This window comes from Centruroides vittatus, unplaced genomic scaffold (genome assembly GCF_030686945.1).
Source record: "Centruroides vittatus isolate TY-2023 unplaced genomic scaffold, ASM3068694v2 scaffold_1152, whole genome shotgun sequence".
Classification (NCBI taxonomy): Eukaryota; Metazoa; Arthropoda; class Arachnida; order Scorpiones; family Buthidae; genus Centruroides; species Centruroides vittatus.
In genome coordinates this window covers 854,881-881,409 of record NW_027122670.1, presented here as the reverse complement: position 1 = coordinate 881,409, position 26,529 = coordinate 854,881, and the positions used below count along the sequence as shown (strand labels likewise).

General features: G+C 29.1%; 1 protein-coding gene across 1 annotated transcript in view; it reads right to left on the bottom strand.

The window, feature by feature from the left end:
- The window catches only part of LOC136986564 (vacuolar protein sorting-associated protein 26B-like), a 42,654-nt gene extending 16,644 nt beyond the window's left edge, over positions 1–26,010 (bottom strand). Inside the window, exons 1-4 of the mRNA XM_067284138.1 lie at positions 25,924–26,010; positions 5,615–5,758; positions 2,749–2,824; positions 395–551 (exon numbers count right to left, since the gene is read on the bottom strand). Of these exons, the coding sequence (XP_067140239.1) occupies positions 395–551; positions 2,749–2,824; positions 5,615–5,758; positions 25,924–25,926 (380 nt within the window). The 5' untranslated portion in view covers positions 25,927–26,010. The remainder of the gene's footprint in view (positions 1–394; positions 552–2,748; positions 2,825–5,614; positions 5,759–25,923) is intronic.
- Positions 26,011–26,529: the final 519 nt, after the last annotated feature.

Sequence of the window (26,529 nt, the reverse complement as noted above, 5' to 3'; positions counted from 1 at the left end):
TTGCAAACTTGACTGATTTCATATCTATTGATTTTTTGGGAGATTTTAGAGTAACCATATTTTGAAAATAAATTAAAATTAAATGATACATATTGATTTGGACAATAAATAACAGAAATACAATTCACATTTAAAGGGTGTGAATGTGAATTGTATTTCTTAACTAAACTTTCATTATGATGCTTATCATCTTTTACATCAGAACTTTTCGTTTAATTTTGCAAAAGATAATAAAATAATGATAATCAAATACTTATGTAAAATATCACATGTATATATATCATGATATTGATATAATGATATAAATAAAATGTTTATATATAAATATAAACATTTACAAATATAAGTGTGTATATAAAATGTTTAATTTATTTTTTAATTAAAAAAAACAAACCTGAGTTTAACATTGGCCCCAGTATAAGATTCATAAGGTTTTTCAACATTCATGAACTCAAAAGAGTAACTGGTGTTCTGAGTTAATTCTCCTGCTCTTGCTAAATCTTTAACAAGTGAAATGAATTCATGATGATTCCCTCTATCATAATAAAGCTCTGTAAAAACAATTATTATTCCATTAAATTAATCATATAATTCTTAATAATTAAAATATGTAAATTACGAATTATTCAACCAATAGAAAGAGTGCTTTAAGGAATTAAATTTTTGGTATTTGAAGTAAATAATAGACAACACATGCTATATATTGATATATAGCATGTGTTGTCTTTTATTTACTTCACTTAATGTTATTGAAGAAAGATACAAGTACATTTGTGAATGCAAGATCTGGAATTTTTATTGATTTTTCCCTAATTATTTCCCTTCCTAATGCCTAAAGAATTCAAAACAAAAGGGAAACATCATCGCTGGGAAATTTTTTACCCTCCTTTTTGAATGTAGACATTCACCTATCCAGGCACTCATTCTCATACTACAAGACTTACAAAGTTTACAATTAACATCCAATTTCGTCACTTTGCCTTGGTCCTGGGAACACCTTTAACCTCCAGACCGGCTACCATAACTTTTACCTCCTACAACAATTGATCACGACGTATTTTCCCGCCACAAAGCTATAAAAGCCACTTCTAGAAAAATTATAATTAGAGTGTAATTATAATGAAATTGTAAGATTTTTGATTTTAATAAGTTAATCAAATGGTTTAATCCAGGGGTCCCCAACCTTTTTGTACCTAACAGCACATTCCAGAATACCGGCTGGACGACGGGCACCATTTATTTTTTCAAGGTGAATTTATATTTGGACATAGTTAACAGCGCCGGATTAAGTCTCTAGCGGGCCCTAGATAAAATTTAAATTGGGGCCCCATTTAAATAAGTTGCTTCTAAACAAATCTTATATAGTGTGACATTAGCATGGGTGACACCCAGTACGGATATCGTGGTGTCACCCAGGAATATTTCTAGATTGTGTGAGAGATATCGTGGCGGAGATTACTTCTGACACACGGAGGGCTGTTGACTTTTTTTTTTTTTTTTTTTTAGTTAACGACTGCTGAAATTTCTAGGTCACTCCAAGTTACGGGCCGTACACGTTTCCCTACTTTGATTTTACGGTATTCAGAACGAACCGTTTTACTTCATTTCAGGTATGGGAAATTGAATTGGTGCAGATTTGGCGGAGGGAAAAAAGAGATCGGTCGCATTTCATATTGTGCTTTCATCTGTGTTGGACGCCATTTCTACTTTTGAATGGTTAATCATTCAAAGTGAAAAAACTTTTACATAGCATTTTATTGAAAACCGAAATATTTTTATTTTTATCGTGGTCGCACAGTGGCGGGCACACGTAAAACGATTGGCGGGCGCCATGGTGCCCGCGGGCAAAGGGTTGGGGACCACTGGTTTAATCTCTAAGTCTTTACGATAACTTGCTGTAGTAATCTAATGCATGGTTTTAAAGATTATACATTGCCATATACTATACTGTCATGAGATTTTTGAGCTTATTCCTGTAATATATTCCACAGTATAGCCTAAATCAGTAAAACTCCATATAGAGCCGATCATAATAAATTACTCTACTGCATATCTATCTTCTTGTTTTCCATGCCATCACAAAAAACCTTGCACTAACTTAAACTTTCATAAACTTGGATTAATAGGTAGTGAAGTTTGTCCAAGTTAGCAGGAGTTTGCTATATTTTAAATTTTCTCTTTATATTAACTGACCATTAAATTATTGTATAACTGAAGTAATGTGCAGTATATCATTGGCTGCATCAAGCAGTTGACCATTTAACTTTCAAGCATTTTCATTGAAGTCAATATAGGGGAAAAAAATTGCTACTTTCAAAAACTGTCCTTTATGTAGAGGTAACCACTTAAAAACTGATTGCAAAACCAGTTTCTGTTGTCTATTGTTATGTTATGAAAATTATTGAAAACACAGTAATGATATATATATAGTAATGATATATGTATATTGTATTTTATAAGTTGCATATTGAATGCCTAATTATGTTCTCTGTTATTTAAAAATATGAATTCATTTACATAATTTGAGGTAACTGAAAAAATAAAATCTATAAACAATCTTTTTAATTCAAATTTAAATATTTACATTTGTATTGTGAAAATTAATGAACTGTTCTACTAAAGTTATGCATAATTGATTAAGAAAATTTATTAGAATATTCATAAAGCAGCATTGATATATTATAGAAACAAATGATACCATTTCATTTGTATCATTTTCTTTTATATTAAAATAGCAATATTACATACCGATTTGACCAATAAATTCTATTTTAACACCCTGATGTTCAAGTCTTGTACCAGGTCTTCTCATGGTAATGTTAACCTATTTTAGAATAAAAAGTATCGATTACTTGAAAATAACGAAAAGCAAAAAATAAATACTTATTGTTATTCTATATAAGAACTGTAAATTTATATATATATTAAAAGATTAATATACAATAATCAGAAAAAGCATTTGACTAAATAAATTTGTAAGAATAAAATTGAAAAATATTGGCAATCTTCTATTAAATTACATGAAAAATGTTTAAATTTCATATCCTTATTACAACACAGTTATAGTAATCAGGATGTGAAATTCAATTACAATACTCATAAATTTTATAAAATATTAACTGAAAGTCAACATTGATATATAAAAATAAATACTTTCATTTGATAAAAAGATAAGTTTGCATAAAATTTCACTTTTGATAAAAATAAATAGTAATAATAAAGATGGAAGTATTCATTTTTCATTATTTGACATTTTTTTTAAGTAAAAATAAATGTGTGTACACAACATAATTATAAATAATAAAGATAAAATAATCAAAGATGAATGAAATAAGAGTATGAAAATAGAAATATCTTTTTTACCATCTGTATAATGATATCACAAAGCATCACATATCAAATCAGATAGATAAATGGTTAAAAAAACAAGGGTTTGTTTTTGAATACATTACAAAGATTTGCTTTGAATTCTCATTGGTATAGGACAATTTCAACTGCAGTAATTATTGATTTTATATTATATCAATAAAAATTAACTTGAATTTTATCATAAAATCCAATTACTTTTTTGGAAGATTAATATGCAAATAATAGCATTTGCAGAAGAAAAAAAAAACTAAAATTCATTGTTGAGAAAATGTTTCTATTAACAATGCAATATTATAATTATATATAAGTTTTTTGAAATTATTTTCACAATAATAATTTCTCAAATAATTTAATAGCTTTAAAATTATAATGATATATATATATATATATAAGTATTATTGAATAAGAAAAGTTATAGTTAACAGTCATAGAGCAATGTATTTTTGAGTTTTTTGTAATGAGAAATTATTTATATCAAATTGGTAGCAATTAATTAAACAGTTTAACTGAAAGATTTATTTTTGCAAACATGTATATTATAGTGTTGTTTTATCTTTCTCATAGTACAATACCACTAATATATAAGAGCTATTTTTTTTTATAAATAAAAATATGGTAAAAATCTTAAATATTCACAATTTAAAAAATACATAATTTGATAAATTTTTAATACAAAAGAATCCTGATTATCCAACAATGTGGAGCAATGCTATTTCAGATAACTGAAAATTTAGATAAATATTATGGCCACAACCATTTCAAATTAAAAATTATGAATGTAAGATTTATACATTATCACTTTTAAGCCTCTTTTTATAGCTTACTGAATTTAATCATACATAAGAACAACAATTTTTACACCATTATACAGCTAGTAAACACACATTAGTTTAAAGATAAAAGTGTGTATTACTGTAGTTACTTTTTAATGTGTTAAATAATAGTTCAATGATAAAATTTAATAGAAACAAATCATTTTGTAATACATATCATTTTAAACTTTCTTTTATGAATTATAGTAAAGAAAACTAGTGTATACATTTAAAAGTTCACCTCAGATAATGTAGAAGCTTAACTGGGCTTGGATAATCTACATTCTGCTGTATTTGTATACCATTTATTAATGTTATTTTATTACAATTTAATTTTAAATTTTAACAAAATATTAAAAAATAAATACTAAAATACATATTATACTTCACTATTAAGAAACAATTGTGATTACACAAGTAAATTAAAAAAAGAAAAATTATAAGAATTAAATTACTGAAGAGAGACTATTTTTAACTATCATTGAATTGTATTTATTTTCATGTTAAATTATGTGACATTTATGATAAAATATGAATTTTTGTATGTTTACTATATTTTATAAATATAATTTATTCTCAAAATATTTAAAATTTTTCTAATGTAAAACAGAAGTTTATTATACATTGAAATACAATTACAGTATATATAAAACAAAGTATTGTTGCAATGCAACTTAATGAGGACTATGTCATACATACAATATAACTAGCAGTGTTCTGGCCTAGGGAAGCTGACCTGGTTCATTGGTTATGTTCATTCAGTTAAAGCAAAACTGTTACAACTTACAATGTAATTTCTTACCAAATAATAAATTTATTGACCCAGCTGTGCTGGAGTGATATATTTGGCAACAATATAGTAGTAAACAAATGATACTGCTGGATTAAAATCCAATGATATTTGCTGATTTTAAAAAAAAATCATTTTCATACTATTATTTGCAGAAAATGTAAACTAAATTTTCTAAAAAGCATTATTTTAATCAAATATTAATCTCAATTTATTCATATTAACATCAATATTAAAACCAATATTAATATGAGTAAAACTAATAAATATTAGAAGCTGATATCAAATGATGCATATTACATGCTACTGTGGTAATACAAAAAATATTAAGGTAATTTTGAAAAATACAAAATACATGAAAATAAATAAAATTGTGAAGAACAAAAAAAAAACACAAAATAATTAAATGTTAACTTTTTAAAAATTATATTTTATCATAAATATCTAAATATTTTCATATTCCATAGATCTTATCACAATGTAGTTCATTTGTTACAATATAAAAACTACGGGAAATTTCTTTCAAATCAAAAAACAAATGATTTGTTAATTTAACCGGTATTTCTTCATTCAAGTTTAATTTTTCACTCGAAAAATAAACTTCTCTGTCTGATTATTTTTATATAAGAACAAAATACATTACCTTTCCAGATACAGTTTCTCCATCATAATATAAGTAGTGTTTTTCTTTTTTGCCATCTTCTGTTTTAATTTCTGCCAACTTTCGTGTGTCTTCACCATCTAATATTATATCAATATCTGCTGTTTGTCCCAAGCCAAAGAAACTCTAAGTTAAATGAAAGATGTTAAAAATATTTTAATTAAATTTTAATAAAATGAATGTTTACAAAAATAAAGAAGCATTTCGAAAGCTTTTTAGCTATCAAAAAATGCTTTCAAAAATTATCTTGCTATTGTGAAGTTTAGTTATCATATTAGTAATAAAAGTGATAAACGAAATATATCTCATAAATAATATACCATATTATAGCTTTATGTAAAAAAATAAAAATGCAAAAATATATTTATTGAAACTTTTGAGATTGAATCTCAATACATTTTTATAATAATAAGAAAAAACAAAAGAAAAAAAAGATTTTTCAAGTTACTAAATCTTTTATTACATGTTAAGCCTAGACAAAGTTTCAGAGCCATTTTGGTACAGTGCACAAACAGCTCTCAAATTTTAGCAAGTTCAGTCTCAAGGCAGTACATCAAAGAGTTTGTTTTCAAACCTGTGATCATCACTGGAATTGGTCTGGATTAAAAACATTGTTGCCTGTTTTTAGGTCAGATCCAGCTTTCCACAGAATAGTTTCCCCTTCATAATTCTGTAGAAAGCAGATGATCTAAAAACAGTCAGAAAATGTGTGTATGTAATAAAAGGTTTGGCTAGAAAACGTAGTTTGCATTTCTACTTTTTCACAATTTATATCTTCATTCACCACCAAGAGATTTAAAAATTCAATGTCAATTTTACAACAATATTTACTTTAACTAAATGTTAAAATTTTCAAAGTTTCATCGACAATATTACACTAACCTAACTAAAATATTAAGAAGTCCTTGCACATTTTAATCATGATTAACTTATCTTCAACTCAACCTTGAAAACCTTGACTCCTTAATATTTTAGCATTTTTTGTTTTAGTATATACAGTAGCTTTGTTTTAATTGTATAATACGCAATCAAAAATAAATACAGTAGAGACTCGTAAATCGGCACCCCGGTAATTGGAATCGCCGGTAATCGGCACGATTTTCAGTCGGACTGTGTCGTGCTGAATCGAACGTTTTTGATACAAGATTTACTTCTAAAGTATAATTTTCATGTTTTTATATTCTTCAATATATTTATTTTGTTTGTACAAAATGCAGAAATAATTTTTAACGATACGATAGTCTCGATTATTACTATAAAAATTTTCGTTAAACTTAAAATCGACGAAAATTCAACACGAAGCGACACGCAACGGAGAAAATTTGAACATCGAACAGGTAAATATATTTTTTCATACATAAACCGTAATCAGAACAAATCCCTAATCTGAACAACCCCAGTCCCCAATTGATTCTGATTTTCGGTTCACTACTGTAAATACAAAATAATATATATTATTTTCATACTAGCAATAGATTTTGGTATATAATATATTCATATAGAAAGAAGATTTTTAACTCAGGATTTGTAACTAGAAAAAAAAATTTGCTTATCTTGCATCCTCTGAAAAGTACTGTAGCTGATAATCCACTGTCCAATAATAATCTGGCACACTAGTATTCCACAAATCAAAATTTGTTTCAACATGTGGTAAGAAAAAAGATTCCATAATCTACTTTGTACTGAGCTGAATGAACATTGCTTTGTTAGAATTAGCATGTGTTCAGTAATATGTATGACATGTATATTTTCCTCACAGACTAATATGAAGACAACACACCTAAAATCAGATTCTTCATAATTTGAGCATGTACAGCATTTGTGAATTGTAGGTATAAGGTACATAAACAAATGAACAATATAATGTACCCTGATAATGAACATATTACATACATATAGTCTAATTTACACCAATGAAATGCATTTGTACAGAATAATAGCTATACTTTGGTTACACTGTGCATAAATAAAAACAAATACACTTCATGCAAATAATCATAAAAAGCAATACTGTCTTTGGTTAATATTCTTTTATTGCTGACAAAATTAGCAAGTACTTTCAACATTAAATTAAAGAAAAAAAATTTTATTTAAATTTAAAAATTAAATCTTGCCTGAAAGACATTTTCAGGCAAGATATGACATATTTAAAAGTAATGTTAGAATGTTCATTTAAAATAAGATAGAATACATATTTAAAACTAAAAACATTAAAATCCAAACAATAAGTTTATTTTATTTTACATTGAGCAACTCTATAATTTAATAAAACAGATACATCACTTTCAAGAGAGATTAAAATCAAAAAGTTTTAGAACATATACAACAAACTATACCATGTATATGATTCTTTTCCATAATTTTATTTGATATTTCATATTCCTGAATTATAATAGAAAATTTCAGAAATTTAAAGTTAATTATCTGAATCATCTTTAAGATACCATGTCAGATCATTAATATTTTTGATTCATAAGAAAAACTTTTTCACTTAAATGCTGAACTATGTCATAGGCCTAATTATTATTTAATTCAATTGAAAAGAATTTGTTACATGACATATGCTAACTATTTGAAGTTTTTTAATGAATTATATTAGAATTTAATCATACAAATTAATTCTATTTGTTGAAAAAGCATGAATATTAAATAGAATCAAATCAAATATCAAATAATAAAAAGAATCAAATATAACTATCAAATGCTTTGATATTTGCAACCAAAGTAACTTAACTTAAAGCAAAGTAATTCAGTCTCTAAAATTTATTTAGTTTGAATTTTATTTTTATTATAGCTTAATAATGATTATTATATCTTGTATCAAATTTACTAAAATCTTAAATAAATAAATAAATTATTATAAAGTTTCGTTTATTCATTCAATAATCAATACAATAATGGATGAAATTTAAAAGGAAAATTTTTTTTGTCAAACTTCTATCACATGTGCTTAATAAATTATTAAATGTTTAATCAAACATTTGTTAAAAAGTACAAAAAGATTAAATAACGTATATTAACAACAATTCTATAACCTGATTTTAAGTAATCACAACCAGATGATCTACCAAATTATTGGACTATTAAAAGCCTAATTTAATAATTAGATATTAAGTAATTTGAATACAGGTAGGCAGTTAAGCTGACATCACATGTTAATTTTAATTTAGATTTCTGGGAGAAAAGGGTTGTAGGTTTGAGTCCTGCTCTGTGTATTAAGTATTGCATTGAATTCTATTGAAATTTTCAATCATAAAAAAACAGAAGTGATACATCCAAATCAGAGTGAATTGTTTAATTTATTTAGTGATTATATTAAGGGACAGATATATGTTATGTTGTTTATCATATTATCTTCACATTTCTAAAAAGAAACTTGAATCAAACCAATTTAAAAGCTGATTGGATTAGTTAAGCAGTTCAACAATTTTTTTAAAACAACAGCTGATCTCATTTGAAAATCGACATGAAAGTTATTTGTATCTGACAAAAGAGTGAATGCCTTTATCAGTTATAAACAAAGTATAGCTAACAAACAATAAAATGTATGTCATAAATCGAGCAAGAAACCTAATGACAAGCTTCTATATGAACGATCTGTTGTTTAGTTACTTGAATGTATTCATCACAACAACATTGCATAGAAAATATTTTACACTAACATTCCACCTATTTGGAAAAGTTAAACACAACAGCCTGATAAGGTAATTGCACTTTTGATGTTAAAATGTACACTTTCAGATAATGCTTTTTTTAGAAATTTCAAAAATACAGGAGAAATATAAGAAAATTAAGTTATTCAGTAATTTTTCACTTCAAATGCTTTATATAAACGTTCTTTATTTCATATAAATCATAATCTGAATATTTATTCTGAGTGCAAATTTTGATTATTGTTAAATTTGTAATAATTATATAACATAATAAATTTTTAAGAATTTTTTCTCTTATTTATTCATATTTCTTCTCATTGAATGTTTTTCTTTTCTAGTAGTATTAATTTGTAATAAAATTATGGGTTAACAGAATTAATATAAAATATTTTAAGATTATAATTAAATAAATAATTTAAGACTATTTTAATGTTCAACTAAATTTTTCTATAACAGATGATATCGACTTCAACTAATAATGCGGTATGAAGAATTTTTTTTATCTTGTGGCCGATAGCAGAATTTATTAATTATACAGACTTTTCCAGCATGATGTTAACACAGATCCATCAACAGAAAAATTGCATGAATGTTGACTGAAACAGTTTCAAGAAATCAATAGAATACTACACCAGAAAGCAGATATATCTAATGTTCCGGTACATACAGTAAGCAATATTACACAGGCATTCAAAAGAAATTTTAAAAGATCAATTCATCTATATCAGTTGAGTAAACCTGGAATTGAAAATACCATAAACAATATTGCAGAAAGTAATTCATAAAATATTGAAAGTTTATATTTACAAAGTACAATCATCCAAGAGATTAAATCTAATGACAACCTTCTACATGAACAATTTGTCATTTAGTTATTGAATGTTTTTATCAAGGTGAACATTTTTTGTATAATGTTGTTTTCACTATTGAAACACATTCAATTTGTTTAGTAAAGTTAACAACACAATTTCCTGATATGAGAATCTGAAAATTGTCTTCATTTCCAGAGTATGAGCATGACAGTCGCAACATAAACATCTGGTATGAATCTTAATCGTATGATTGGACCACCTTTTCCCTACAAAAACTTTGACTTTGGTATACTAGAACTGTACACACTGTTCCTAAATTAGAAAAAATGCAGCCATGTGTGTTCTTTTAGCAAGATAGAGCATCATTACATTAAGTTTTAAATGATCATAAATTCCTCAATAAAAAATTCTCCTCTAACAATCAGTTGCTACAGTCACAAAATTTGAAGTAAAATTAGCTATTGTCTTGATATTCTTCAAGCTAGTGGAAGTATACAGAAGTTTAGTGAAGTTTACGTAGAGATTTACTGAAGGATGGTTATTCTTTTATAAAAACTTTTTGAACTGCATTACTTATTATAGCACATAGTTTTACAAATTCAAATATAATAATTAAAATACAGGTATCCCTTGCTTAACATGGAATTTGACTAACGTCAAAAATTAATTGTGGCAATCTCTTTTTATACACAGAAGAAATTTTAATTAATGCAGCTTTAACTGCCGTCTTTACTTAACATAGATATGTTTTTCTCAGCAAATAAGGTGTTGGTGAATTTTCTATTTTCATTTATTAAAATAAAAATTTGTTCTAGCAGATGGTGATTGTTCGGTTGAGTACCAATGTACCACTGTATTTGATAATTTTGATACACACATCAGCATTGAAGGATTAATTAACCACGTTAATCAAGGGATATCCATAGTAAGCTTTATTATAATAATTTTTGTTGTTATAAAAATAATAATTCTTCAATATTCATTTAAACACTTTAAACTTATTCCCTACTACTCCACATTTAAATGTATCTTATACTTTTCTTCCTATTAATGTACACATACACATCTATAAACTGTATATTATTTCCTTTTATGTTGTACTTGAAAACTAAGGCTAGAACATCTAGGCACTAAAAATCAACTATTTACATAATTTTCAGTGCTTAGATGTCCTGGCCTTATTGATAACTGATGTATATTGTCTATACTATCTTTCATTACTAGACATTAGACCAGAGATGGTGAGCCTTTGTCTGTCCACATGTCATATGTAAGCATATTTATCATAAAAAATGTTTATATGAGCCAAAGTGTTAGACTTTGAATAATGATATTTAGATAAACGAAATGATTATGCTTTAATTAGAGTAAATGTAAAGAAAGTGATTGAAAAAAAGGCTTATCAGGTGATAAATTGAAATCTTATATCTTATGTTACATGCCATAGGTTTGCCACCCCTGTATTAAGCTATTCTTTTATACAGAACTGTGAAAAAATTAATCAAATCAACTGTTGTAACTAACAATTGTTTCAAATGCTAAAAACAAGTAAATGAATTTAACATTTAAAAGAAACATTAATTTTAATTAATTATATAGAAAAATAGATAAAACAACAAACAAATATCCAAGAAAAATTATTATTCATTCAAAAAAATTAAAATTATATTTTTTACAACAGACTGATTTAATCTGGAATGTGATGTCCTAGTCATATTTTTAAATACATCAAATAATAGATTAAATGTTTACAATTTAATATTTTCTGGACAGACATATTGGCTATTTATAATTCAAAAAACCAAATAATTGTTTTGATTTTTTCAAATTAATTATTACAAAATCTCTTCAGTTTTAAAAAATGTAAGTACACAATAATTTTAAATTTTATACATGCAAACTATTAAAATAAGCATTTACACTTTTCTTCAAGAAAATAAATAGTAATTAGTGAAAATAAACTTACTTTATCAAAAGGTTTATGCATCTTTAAGAGTAATATAACTTATAATAAAAAAAACAATGAATTATTTTAAATACCAGTCACAGAGTCAAGCTAGCCCATTAGGTGCCTGTTGTAAACCCACTAAATGGTAAGGGTTGATGTCAGGAAGGGCATCCAACTGTAAAACTTATGCCAAAACCAAACAAGACAAGGGATAAAAGAGAATATACAAGAATTTGGGCATACTCTCAGTGGCGTAGCGTGGGTGTCAGCCGCCCGGGGCGGAGGAAAATTTCGCCGCCCTCTTATTTAGTTATTTTTACAAGATATTATTATTTATTGTGAAAATTTGCCGCTCCCTATAAGTGCCGCCCGGGGCAGGCCACCCCTGCCGCCCCCACTACGCTACGCCACTGCATACTCTGCAAGTGATGTGAAGTCACATTACTCAAAACTGCAAGAAATAAGTTTGGGCTATTGTATCAAGGACAGGTTTGATTAAATAAGTTAATCAAATGAATGGAAAAGAGGAGGGTTTTTAATGTTAGAATGGGAATGTTAAACATTGGGACAATGACTGGAAAGAGCAGAGAGTTAGTGGACTTGATGCAACAAATAAGGCTGAGGATCTTATGCCTAGAGGAAACTAGATAAAAAGGAAGTAAAGCAAGGGAGCTAGGCATAGCTATAAACTGTTCTCTGGAGAAGCAGGTGAAAAAGGCAGTTATAAAATAGGTATTATAGTTGACAAGAGTTAAGAAATGGTACTTGTGAGACAATTAGAAGAAGTGACGAGATTATGAGTGTTAAGCTGGAGATAGGAGGAAGTTTTGCCACAATAATGTGTGCACATGCTCACCAAACAGGATTCGAAGAGAAAAAAATGATAATTTCTGGACAGAATTAGATGAAATAATAATAGAAATACCAGAGAGAGAAAGATTGATCATTGGGAAAGATTTAAATGGATATATGTAAAGATGTAAAGAGAGGAAAGAAGAGTGTATAATAGATGGAGTATAGGTGAGAGAATTAGGAGGAGATAGAATAGTGGAATACACAGTAGCATTTGACATGGCAATAGTCAACACTTACTTCAAAAAGAAGGAGAATCAGCTTATAACATACAAGAGTGGAGATAGAACAAGCCAGATTGACTATTTTATGTATTGTAGAAAACATCTTAAAAAAATGAGGAATTGTAAGGTGATTAATGGAGAAAGTGTAACTGTACAACACAGATTGGTAGTAGTTGATTGGGTAATAACAGTGGACAAAAAATCTGAAGACATCCAGGAAAGAAAGAACAAAGGATAAAGTGATGGAAATTGAAAGGGGGAAACCTGCATAGAGTTTAAAAGTGCTTAAAAATAAAGTTACTGGAAGATGTGCATGAATGGTAGGAGTTTAATATTCATATTATAAGTCAAGTTAGAGAGGAAGTATTGGGGAAAATATCAGAAAAAGGGTCATCCTATGGAAGAGGCTTGGTGGTGGAACAAGGAGGTACAATTTGCAATAAAACAAAAGAAGGAAATGAAGAAAAGATGGGAAATGTCATGTAATAGGGAAGGTAAAGAAACATATAAGATGATAAGCAAAAAGGCAGAAAGGGCTGTGATAATAACAAAGGCAGTGGATAAGGCCTGTGAGAAACTGGAAAGAAAAGATGGGGATAGGCAGCTGATAAGAATTGTGAGAGTGAGTGATAAAGCATCAAAGGATTTTACATCAATAAAACAGATAAAAGATGAGAATGGTAGTGTTACAAGACTGAGAGAAGATAAAGATGGAAGAATTATTTTAGGAAGCTACCAAATGAGGAAAATCCAAGAGTATTATGTGAGGATGGGGAGGTAAATGAAGGAGTGGCAGCAGATATAAGTAAGGTGGTGGTGGAAAGGGCATTTAGAAAAATGAAAAATAGGAAAGTAACAGGGAGCTGAGGTATGGAGTTGTTTGGGCAAAGATGGCATTAATATTGTATGGGATTTTATGAAAAAGCTGTGGCATCAACAGGATATCAGATAAGTAGAGGAAAAGTATTTTGGTGCCAATTTATGAAGGAAAAGATGTGCAGGAATATAAGAATTACAAAGGAATTAAATTGATGTCACACTCAATGAAGACCTGGGAGAAAATTGTGGAAGTAAGGTTAAGGCAAGAGACAGGTATAGTGAGGAACATTTGATTTCATGCCACAAAGAGGAACAATAGATACAATCTTTTCTCTAAAGCAGCTGATGAAAAGGTACAGAGAGATGCAGGCAGAACTGCATATGATATTCATAGACCTGGGGCCATATTCTGGTCACTTATCTCTTCTTTCAAAGACAAATGACATCAAACAAGAGACAAAATTCATCTCTCAGATAGAGGCGATTCTGGTCGATTGCAATACAGTAAGTCCTCTACTTACGAACTTAATCCGTTTGTAGCAGTTGTTTGCAAGTTGAAAAGTTCATAACTTGAAAAGACGATGTTTGGCGCAAAAACTCAAATACAACGTTGTTTTTACAATTATGTAATGTTTAGGCTACTTGAATAATGTTGAATTAAGATTGTTAAAGGGAAGTATAAATTCAAATCAATCACATGTACACTACATTATTTATTAAAATTACTCATTTAAAACAACTACAAATGTACATGTGTGTGTACTGTAAATGTTTTAACATAAAACTTCACAAATAAACTTGACTATACATAAAAAATAACCAACTGCACTTTAGCCCGCCATCTGTTGGCTTTGTTCGTAACTGCAAAAGTTCGTTAGCCAAATGTTCGTAAGTAGAGGACTGCCAGTAATCTCATCTTTTGTTGTTGACGCCACGATTCTATTAGGTTGATTTTATGTGTTTGGGGTATCTGCACTTGCAACACAATATAGAATTTTAACCAATAAAATTCTAAAATTTTCAAAAATGCAGAGTATGTAATTATAGATGTGGTAAAGAAAGCAAGAGTTCAAATAAAGCACATAATTTTGACAAAGAGATGAATTTTGTTTTATAACATTTTTACAGATTGTAATGTTCAAATTGTCCCTTAACAGATAAAAACTTTAATAACCTAAGTTAGAAAAGCGTACATACTTAGTTAAGAAGAAATTAGATGGTAATATTCCGGAAAAAATTTTGGAGAAACAAATAAGATCATCATCATATTCAATAATTCAGTATTTGATGTAAGATAATTAAAAAAGACAGAATCAGTGGCATTCCTGAGTGGGCATCGAAAAAAAATCAGAAGCATTTTCTATCTGAAATATTCTTCCCGGAGATAGAGAACATTCTCTAGTACAATTGTACAGCACGAGTAGCATCCAGTTGTCCATATTGGATACAACAAAATCAAAATCAAGGCAACAGATGAAAGATTGGTTGAAAGAACAACTACCTGCTAGTGTCTAAGAGATGAGAGAATCTTTGAGAGAAAAAGTTGTCCAGAATCACATTTGGAGAGGATGCAAAGATCTCAAGATGTAAACAAATGATTAGCCAATCAGCAACTGGCTTGTGATGTAGACAGTGACCAGAATACAGTCCCTGTAGAAAGCATGACAGGATATATGGAAATGTATAAGGGTAAAGGAAATACAGTAGAGACTCGTAAATCGGAACCCCGGTAATCGGAATCGCCGGTAATCGGCACGATTTTCAGTCGGACTGTGTCATGCTGAATCGAACGTTTTTGATACTAAATTTACTTCTAAAGTATAATTTTCATGTTTTTATATTCTTCAATATATTTATTTTGTTTGTACAAAATGCAGAAATAATTTTTAACGATACGATAGCCTCGATTATTATTATAAAAATTTTCGTTAGGCTTAAAATCGACGAAAATTCAACACAAAGCGACACGCAACGGAGAAAAATTTGAACATCAGGCAGGTTAATATATTTTTTCGTACATAATCCGTAATCAAAACAAATCCCTAATCTGAACAACCCCAGTCTCCAATTGATTCCGATTTTCGGTTCACTACTGTACCAAGAAAATATGCAAGACTTTTAAAGTAAATGTATAAGGGAGCAATGACCCAAGAAAAGAGTAGTTCAGATTCACTGTGAGAGTTGGACTGCATCTTAGCCCATTTCTGTTCAATTTGGTGAAAGATGTGAGAGCAAAGCACCTCAAAGTATACTGTTTAAAGATAAAATTGAGCTGTGCAAAAAACATGAGATAAAGTAGATAAGAAGCTGGAGGAATGGAAAAAAGTGCTGGGGGAGAGAGGCATGAAGATTGGTAGAGCAAAATCAGTATATATGGCATTTGATGGAGGGAATGAAAGTTATATACATCTCTAGGGTGAAAAGTTAACAACAGATTCCAAATTTACATATCTTGGATTATATGTAGCAAGTGGAGGAGGAATGAATGCAGAAATCAACAACACAACAACAAAGGCTCATGATCTCATCTGCAAGACATTTGGCAAAGACATAGTCAACAGAAAAACCTGCTATAATTGGATCAAGAAATTCAAGGAGGGAGATTTCTTGTTTTGAGATGAAACTCATCATGCAGCAATTCCACCATTGATGACAATGTTCTCTTGCAATCGATAAAAGGAAACCCATGGTTGAACACCAGAGAATTAGCACAACTTGAGTGTTCCAAACAATCCAACAATTGACAGAGTCCAATACCACAACATACTAACTACAGCAAACATAACCTTAAAGAAGCTGGTCAGTCTGGGATGGGGATTCTGCTTTGTCCACTTTACATCCCAGATTTTGCAAACTGACTACCATCTATTTTTTGCCCTACAGAACCATATTGCCAATGTTCAATTCAATGAGACAATACTTGCTTTCAAAAGAAGAGCTACAAATTCTTTGCTTTTTTCCTCCATGATACAAGCCACCTTTGAACGCCATCTATCAGACATTTTCAAAATAAGCCCGTTTTTGTCTTCATTGAAAATATCATTTGTATTACATCAGATTGTAAAGGTGAAATTTAGACACTGAAAAAACTTTATATTGACAATTAACTCAACAACAAGCTCATATAAAAAATGTTATATGAAACAGAAAGCTCATATAAAAAATGTTATATGTTACTGAAGATGGATTACAAGTTCGAATGTACCTGCTAAACAAAATGTGAATGATTAACAGCTTAGAATAAAGTTTCACAAAGCATCATTTAAATTGCTTTACAAAAGCAGGTTTTGATCAACAATTTGTTGATGCTTCAAAATAAAGCAGAATTTCCATCAAAATCCATTGACTATATCAAAAAACAACTAAGCTTATTTCATTACAAGTGATGAAAAGATATCATTCAAAGATTTTCTCAATGTGTGACAATGACCTAGCTGCCTGAAATCTAGGCTAACTGAAGCAAATATCATTGCTGAAGCAGAGAACCAAATGCAACAAATAAGCAATGAGGGGAAGAAACCTTGTTGAAGACAAATATCCTGCTTCCCCTACATACAGGAAAGCCAAAAAAGCTCTCAAGCTTCTAAGGCTTTCTAGAAACTACATCATTCATAAAATAAGATGTTTTTGAGGTGGTCAAAATTGTTGAGCAAAAAGCAATGAATCATCAATGACAAGCTCATTTTACAGTTTTGTTTGACTAATAGTAGCCACCACTGTAATATACATTTAGAAATTTGTTACATCACAATAAAAATTAAACAATCTAAATCAAAATTTATTATTCATTAATAATATTAAAACTATTAGTTTAAAAAATACATTATATATAATACATGCAGTTTAGCTATCACTCAGGTCACTTACTAACTTATAGATACAAAATCTCAATGTATCAACTTTGTCATATATATATTAAAAAAATAATAAGTAAAACAATCAGCATATGCAAAATACTGCATAATTTTTTAAATTATTTTATATTGAATTAGTTAATAAGTAAGTTTTATGAAAAAATTAAAAAATAATTGTTTTTTTTAAAATGAAATTCAAAAGTTTGCAGAAATTCTACATAATTTTTACTACACTAATCTAGACTTGCTCTCTTGAATAATCTAATAATGAATCAATAATAATCAATTTTTTAATTGCACAATCTGCTGAAGGGAAAATTGTTAAAAATCATGATGATATACTGTATGTTAATGATGCAATTACTGTTCTTTGAATGGAAAACTAATTTTGTAACTTTTTGTAATTTCTTGTTGTAATATAACATTGTTAGTTAAACATCAGTCCCTATTTTATATTTTATACTTTATACTTGTATTTTGTTTTGTTGTACTTTAGTCATTGTACTATATGTATTTTAATCAGTATTTTACTGTTAATTAGGAAGAGGAAATCTATAGTCTTAAAAAGACTTTCCCTGTTGTAATTTATTTATTTTAAATTTTCAATATTTGATCTTATTACATATTTATAAGAATTAGAGTTAGACTCAAAAGACAATTTTAAAAAAATATTTTATATATGAAAATTTTCCTTTCAAAATAGTGAATTACATTATTTTATATTTTGTAAATGATTTTAACGTGACATTTCTGTTTTGTGAGATGACTAGGATGCCGTCCATATATACTGCCATTATCATCATCCTTTCATTTCTTATTAGTGTACACAGGGATTGGCCATAGTTCTTTTAAAGTTTTGTGGCAATATGCCATATTTTATATATATTTTATTAATAATTTTGTATAGTTTTCTTTCTTTCTTCCTTGTTTCATTATCTATCCTTTCCAGAATGTTCTTTCTTAACTCTTTCTTTTTGGGTAGTGATGACTAATCCTTTGAACAAGAGAGATGAAGGAAGCCCTGCGGGCTATGTTAGGAAAACAACAAACATTCTTTGCTGGTATGTCAGAGAGATTGGAGCGCATGCTAGGTCATTTTTGGCAGTGACTAGAGATGAAAGGAGACCTAAGCAAGAATCAAGGCTGGTAAAGAGAAATCATAGAGACTCCCAACCACCATTGAAGCAGATTAAGTGAAAACCAGAATTTATCCATCATCCCAAGGAAAGGAAAAAATCTAGAATTTTCATCACCCCATGATTACCATCAAAAATTGGATACCCACATTCACCTATACTTACTTCTATTGTTCTTTTCCATCTACTAATTTCCTTCTTTCTTAGATTTAGTTAGTTGTAAGTGCTTAGTCGTAAATTTGTTGTAAAAATATTCATTGTTTATTGGTGTTGCAACAGTAGTACTAATAATTGTTTACTCTCTCAAAATTTGTACAGCATATATTGTAAAATTGTATACTGGGACTGAGAAGAGCTGGTATTCCAAAGAACTGTTACACTTTAATAAAATATCTTTATTTTGCATGATGTATTTTTGTACTTTTCATTTGCAACGTGTCCTAATAGTTTGATTCATTTAAACACTTCTCTAAGTAATTATTCCAGCACCACCCACTTTGCTTTAGGCCAGGGGTCACCAAACTTTCTTCACAGCGAGCCAGATAACAGAGAATGACAAGCGTGGGCTGCATAACCTTGTTGTTCAATACAGTATACTGAATACACAAAAATTAAGACAACCAACATATTTATTTACCAGTGCACAAGCATGATTGCTGCAGCAAGCTCATAATTGCTTTTCTTAGAAACTTTATTGAAAAAGTACTTACACAAAAAGCACTATGATATCCAATGTCACAAAAAATTGACAAATTTTTTATTTCACTGATTTTACTAAATATATTACTAAAGTATAAAGGATAAACACCGGAGCAAAAAACAACTAAAATAAACAACTAAAGTGCCTTTGACCGGTGTGCTTCTTCTCTGAGTAAATTGCAAACATTTTCAAACCCCGTCGGGTTCTTCTTCAGGCGTAACAGAATTCTGTGTTCTAAAACTTCGACGGGATATTTAAATTTTTAGAACACAGAATTCCGTTATGCCTGAAGAAGAACCCGACAAGGTTTGAAAACGTTTGCGATTTACTGAGAGAAGAAGCACATCGGTCAAAGGCACTTTAGTTGTTTATTATATTACTGTCAGATACAAAAATCAGATTGGACCAATTTGGCCTGTGGACCCCTGCTTTAGGCCATAGGTTGCTTTATTAAGTTTGCAATGTAGATGCTCTTCACCCTTCTTTCAAAATCCATCTGATTGCTCCAGATACATTTCTTCATTCAGTTTGCTGTGTAAGTATGCTGATTTAACATCATATTGGTCCAAAAATCAATTATTCTTTATTGCTACAGCTGTTAGTAGTCTTATACTCTTCTGTATGAGATTTTGACATATCTTATTATAGTTGAAGAATCTTTGCTGCAAAAAGCCCTAAGCTATGCATGTCTTGTATTTCCTATTCTCTGTAGCCTTGTAAACCCATTTGCACTTGATAGGTGTTATGCCTTTGGGTAGATCCATTAAGTTCCATACTTTATGTTTTCTTAAAGATTCCATTTCCTCTTCCAAGGCTGCTTGCCATTTGGCTGAGTCATTTTATTCCGTGGCTCTATTGTATGTCGAAGGTTCTATATTGTCCTGTTTTCTTTTTGCTGAGTGTGGCAGATTCTTCCATAATTTCATTCTATATTCCTTCGTAGGTCTTCCCCGTCTGGTCCGAGTGTTTTGCGGTCTTGCTCGTCAGTTCTGATCTGCTCATTTTTTGTTTGTTTCATCTCCATTCTTGGATGAGGTGTGTTCTTCAAGTTCTACTTCATCCTTGGCAGCTTCGGGGATTTCTAAATGTATTTCTTTGTAATCACCTCTCTCTTTTTTGTGGGTTTGGTCATTTTTGATTATTTTAATGTCATTGTTTCGTTTGGGAATTTGTTGATAGATTTTACAACTCTGCTTATTGCTCTCATATTCCATAGACCAGCATTTCTCAACCTGGGGGTCGCAAGACAATAATGAAATCATTTTAAGAGAAAAAATCATTTATTATAAACTTATAAACGTTTTATATTTACAATAAGTACACATGTAGAGAAAAGAAATTAATGCGATGGTTGCATTTGCTTTTCATTTAAAATTTTCTCCATATGTGGATCAAATTACAAAGAGCACGTACACATCAAGTTGGATCTTGTAAATTGCTCATGTATGTACACGTCATACATGCACGTTCATACCCGTCGCTATAAACACAGCAACATAAAATAATAGAAATAGTTGTATTACATTTTTTATACTGTCGGTATTTTCTTAATGTATAAAATTAGTGCAATGTGATTATATAATATTTTAAAAAATTTACATTTATAATTACAGCCAAAATTCAATTAGTAATAGTAAGGCTTACTGTTATTATTCCATTGAGTGGGGGTTGCGAAATATTAATTTTATTTATGTTTACTATTTGGGGATCGCAGAGCTAAGAAGGTCGAGAATTGCTGCCATGGACAATAGACCTTGAACTCACTTGAATATCCTATTAGTATACATTTGATAGTTTTATTCATGAAACTTTCCCTTTCCTGGTTTCTTGTCTAAAGCAACACTACTTGACTGAATGTCTTGAAATATTTTTTAGCTGGCATTCTCCCTGTCCATTGTTCGAAGGGTATTTTTTATTCTAGGCTCTTCAATGGGCATCTATTTCTAATGTACTATGCAGTGTAGACTGCCTCTGCCCAAAAGTTTTCTTTGTCCTACCTGGACTGAAACATGCACCTTCCCATTTCCACTAGTGTTGTTTCTTCTCTCTGCAATGCTGTTTTGTTGGGGGTGTATAACAAATTTTTTTTTCATGTCTTATTCCCTTTTGTTTTAGGAAGGTTTCAAATTCTTTGCTTGTAAATTCGTTCCCATTGTCACTTCTTATAGCTTTAATTTTTCATCATATCTTTTTGGTAAAGGTTAGGTATGTTTTGAGTTTTTCAAGAGCTCACTTTTGTTTTTCATTAAGAATATTTCACACCATCTAGAGTAATCATCAATAGAATAAATAAAATACTTTGACACATTTAATGATGCAGTTCTCATTGGTCTGTAAATATCAGTGTATATGAGCTCCAATATTTCTTTACACTCTTCTTGTTCTTTTTCTGGAATGGTGATCTGGTCTGTTGCGTGAATCAAGCCCTTTTTGATCAATGGTTACTCCATTAGTCTTCAGGTTATTAGCCAGGTGCCATACATCTCTTTCATTCAAGTGACCTAAACATTAGTGCCATAATTTCATTTGGCTAATATTTGTTCTAGAAAATTTAGATTCTTCCCACCTTTCTTTCATATAATATAGCCCATCTCTGTATGTGAATTTTCTTGGTTTTTGAGTCCATGATAGCCACCTCATTCTTTTGGAATAATACACTAAAGCCATGATCAGTTATCATTCCTACTGACAATAGGTTTTTTTTCTCCAGTATAAAAAGTGTGTTCTCTAATTTTGCTTTAAATCTGTCCTTTGTCTCAATCACTACATTACCTCTTCCCTTAATTTCTGGTGTAGAAGAGTTGGTAGAGTTAAAGTCTCTTGTGTAAAATGTTTCAATGTTGATAAACCTCTCTTTCATATAGCACACATGTGAAGAAGCACCTGAATCTAAACACCATCTCTGGTTTTCTCTCCATTCTTTTGTTGTGATGTTCACATTATATGATTCTTGTCTCTGCATAGGTTTTTGCTTATTTCTATCCCAATGCTCTCTCACTTTATGACCAAATTTTTCACAAATATAGCATTTGAGTTTAAGTGGCCCTTTGTTCTCTGATTGCTTTACTTTTTGTTTGCTTATATATAATGTACTGGAAGTCTTTGAATCGTTGGTGCTGTCATTTCATTTTCTCACTTTATATTCTTCTGCTAGCTTTATTTTGAGCATATCCAGAGAAAGGAGTTTCTTTTGTGTCGAACAAGTTCGGACTACTATATAGCAATAGCACTGTTAATAACTCTTTGTTTAGAAAAATTTCCATTTCCTTTAACTTATCTACTAAGTCAAAAGTCTCCTCCTCTCATTTTCTTGAGTATTAATTTCTTTAGCAGCATAGCTTTCCTGGCAGAACCTTTCAATCCAAAAATTACATGTAACTTATTTCATATTTCGTTTGAGAATTCACATCCTTTTGTCTGTTTTAATTCTGCTGGGCTTATAGCGAGAATTATATCATCATTGCTTTCGAGTCTGCCAAGTCCCTTTGTTCTGCTGCTTTTTGTGTACTGTCATTGTCGGGTATAATTTCTAGTTTTCTTCTTTTATCTGCTGACATATTCCCAGGAATCATTTTTAATCAGTAGTGACTTTATGTGTATCTTCCATATATTGAAGTTCTCTTTACACAATGGCTTGATTCATATTGCTAGTTGATTGGCCATCTTGCATGTGTACTTTCTCTTTGTTGAAAAGTTCATATTTCAATCTTCCTTAATCTTCAATATTTAGTTTGTAGTTCCTGGCCCATAACTGTTGTTGTTGGTAGAATAATGATGAAAGTCTCCAATCTTCTGTTATATTTGTGTGTCTATAACATTAAGACTAACTTGACTATATACACTATGGTACACTATAGGACAAGATGAACACACGTGTATACATGTTGGTAGTCAAACACAGAGGTTTTCTGACAATGTCTTTTGTCTCTTTATCCATTTGTTTTTGGGGTTTACAGTGTTGTCACTTTATATTCTGCACATATATTTATTTTCTTTCCACTAACAAGTAATTCTTAACAGTGTCAACTAATTTTACAGACTTATCATACTTTGTACATTATGTGGTGGAAAACAGTCAGAGATCAAGTGAAAAGATACAGATTTTATTGATATTAGAAATGCTTATACTTTCTCCTTGATCTATGACTCTCTTTCACCACTTATTCTACAAGGTGTGTGGTGTGATAAGTCTAAGATTAGCCAACTCTGGGCTATGTTAAGAAGTTTGTAAGATGTAATAATGCAATCCAATTCTATGTCAACTGCAGGAAGACTAGTCACCAGAATTGTTATTATTTGAATTGTTCCCATGTTAAAAAACTTGAAAATTTAGAAAAAAAATAATTTGGTATTTGCTCAGTAGGGAATAAATTCATCGTGTTTTATACTTTCTATTTAATTTTAATTTAGAACATAAGATATAGAAAAACAATTCCATTTTTTGTTTAAAATAAAATGGAGAATATATGAAAGAATGCATGTAATAAAAAAGTATAACTAATTGCCTTTGAGGCTTTAAAACTAAACTATTATTTCTATCAGTGTATTTGCCAAATTAGAAAATTGTCATAAATTGTATCCTTCTTATATTCTTACTTTTAAGTGTTGCAAAAGTATCAATTACTGCAATCATAGTATATCAAATATAAAGACATTCTGAATCTTTTAATTTGATGATTTTTAACCTTACATTTCTCTACAAATTTTTCATTATGTTATCTGTAACATTATAACATAATATATTCAGATTTTGAAAGAAATGAACTATCAGTAAATTCCATAGAATATGCTTCTTATAAAATTCTTATCCACACTGTAATCAATTACAAATGAATAAAGTTTACTGATTATTATTTATAAGAATTATTAATAATCAGTAATAAGATATGCAATATAAATATCTGTTAAATGTTCAAGAACAAAAACTTTATTCTTTTATAGATAAAGTATATTTAACATAATATACGTATTTACAAATCTCTAATAATTTTAAATTTACATTAAAATCCAAAACTTAACACAGTATGATTGATATAAAAAAGAAATCTAAATTACAAAAACTATACATAAAATTTCAATGTTTCATTCTAGAATATGCTATTTATAACAAAATTCAAATACGACAGGGTACAAAAATAAATATTCAAGCGATATATTATTCACACTTAATATTTAAATTAATTCTTATGAAATATAAATGATGAAATATTGGCAGTAGTTCTACATGAATCTTTAATAAAAATTTTGTATTGAATTAATATAGTTTATATTTTGTAACATTTATCCAGCAATAATAATAAATTACAAATTCTATTTTATCAAGTCAAGAAAGAGGATGTACAAGATTTCTTTTTTAAATGCAATTTTAATTATAAAATGTTAACTTTTGCATTTATACATTTGATTCATCATCTTTCAAATAATGTATTTGCATATAATAAATTTTTACAAGAAAAATCCCTCTCAAGCTAAACCATTCAATCTATACCAAGTTTTGGAAATTAAAACAGTATAAAGTGCCAAAGTCACGGCGGTATTTTCCACCGAGAGGCCTCAACACGCAAGGCAAAACACATTAGGAAATTATATTTTAAAGTTTTAAAATCTAAATAAAAACTCCTCGTCGAGAATTTTAACGTCTTAGTATTTTAATCCTCGAAAGTCATTTGGATCGAATAGTTAGGGATTTTTCTCATAAAAATATTTTAATTTTATATATATATATATATATATATATATAGAAGAGAACCACCACAAACCCTATTGAAAAAAACTCGTGTTAATAATATAAATGTAACAATTTCTTTAATCATAATGTAATAAGTGATATGAAAACCGTGTAATCAACAATCCACAGTAAATTAATTTCAGTTATAAACCTATAAAGGATACAAAGTCATTTCTCTATGTGTACATCTATATGCAAAACATGTAAAGGTTACTTCTACCCAACACTAGATTTTAACAGGAAGAATTAGAAATTCTCATATAAAAAAATTAAAGCGTAATAATTCAATTTAAACAAAAGTGAAAGGGAAAATTTGATAAGAACGTATGTTTAAATGTATCATCCACTAACATTAAAAGGGTTGACATGAATTAGGATAAACCAAGTGGGCGTGTTGCATTTTTAATACTTATATTAATTAATATATGTTTATATATATATTATATGTATAAATATATATTATTTAATTCTTCTAAACTCTTATAAAACGACCGAAGGTTTTATTATAAACGTTATAAAATGTAATTAACGTATTGTAAAGTATTATAAAGTGACATTTTCTTACCATTTTCGTGAGTGAAATGAAGACTCTACTGCCAACTTCGAGTCACAAGTTCCTGCATGGAAAACCGCCAATAGATGTCACTTATTTCTATTTATAAATATAAAATATTTTTATTTTTATAAGTTTTATTTAATATAATTGTTTGATTTTAAAATATATCATCTGTAAATAAGCTGAAATAAAATAAAAATAAATATAATTAATTAATATTTTTACAGATAATAATTTCTCCGTGCTTTTTTTTTAAATTTTTCTTAATTTTTTACATGTATGTCACCGTATGTCCTCTTTTCTCCGAACATGTCTTCTTACTAAATGTAAAGTTTTTATTTTTATTTTTATTTTTTTCAATACTCAATGCCAAAGGGAAGAGATCACATATTTGCAAATAACAAACCCCCCCAAAAAAACGCAATATAATAAGGAACAAACAAATGGACAGCCGGATGGCCGAGCGGTCAAGGTGGCAATCTACCGCTCTGAAAGACCCGAGATCGAAAAATCCCCAGGAATTCTTTGGGGGTTGGTCCGACTGGATATGTCAGCTTCCGTCCCTAACCACCCGGCCGCCCCATTGTGGGTTTGGCCGAACCCATAAAGGGCTTG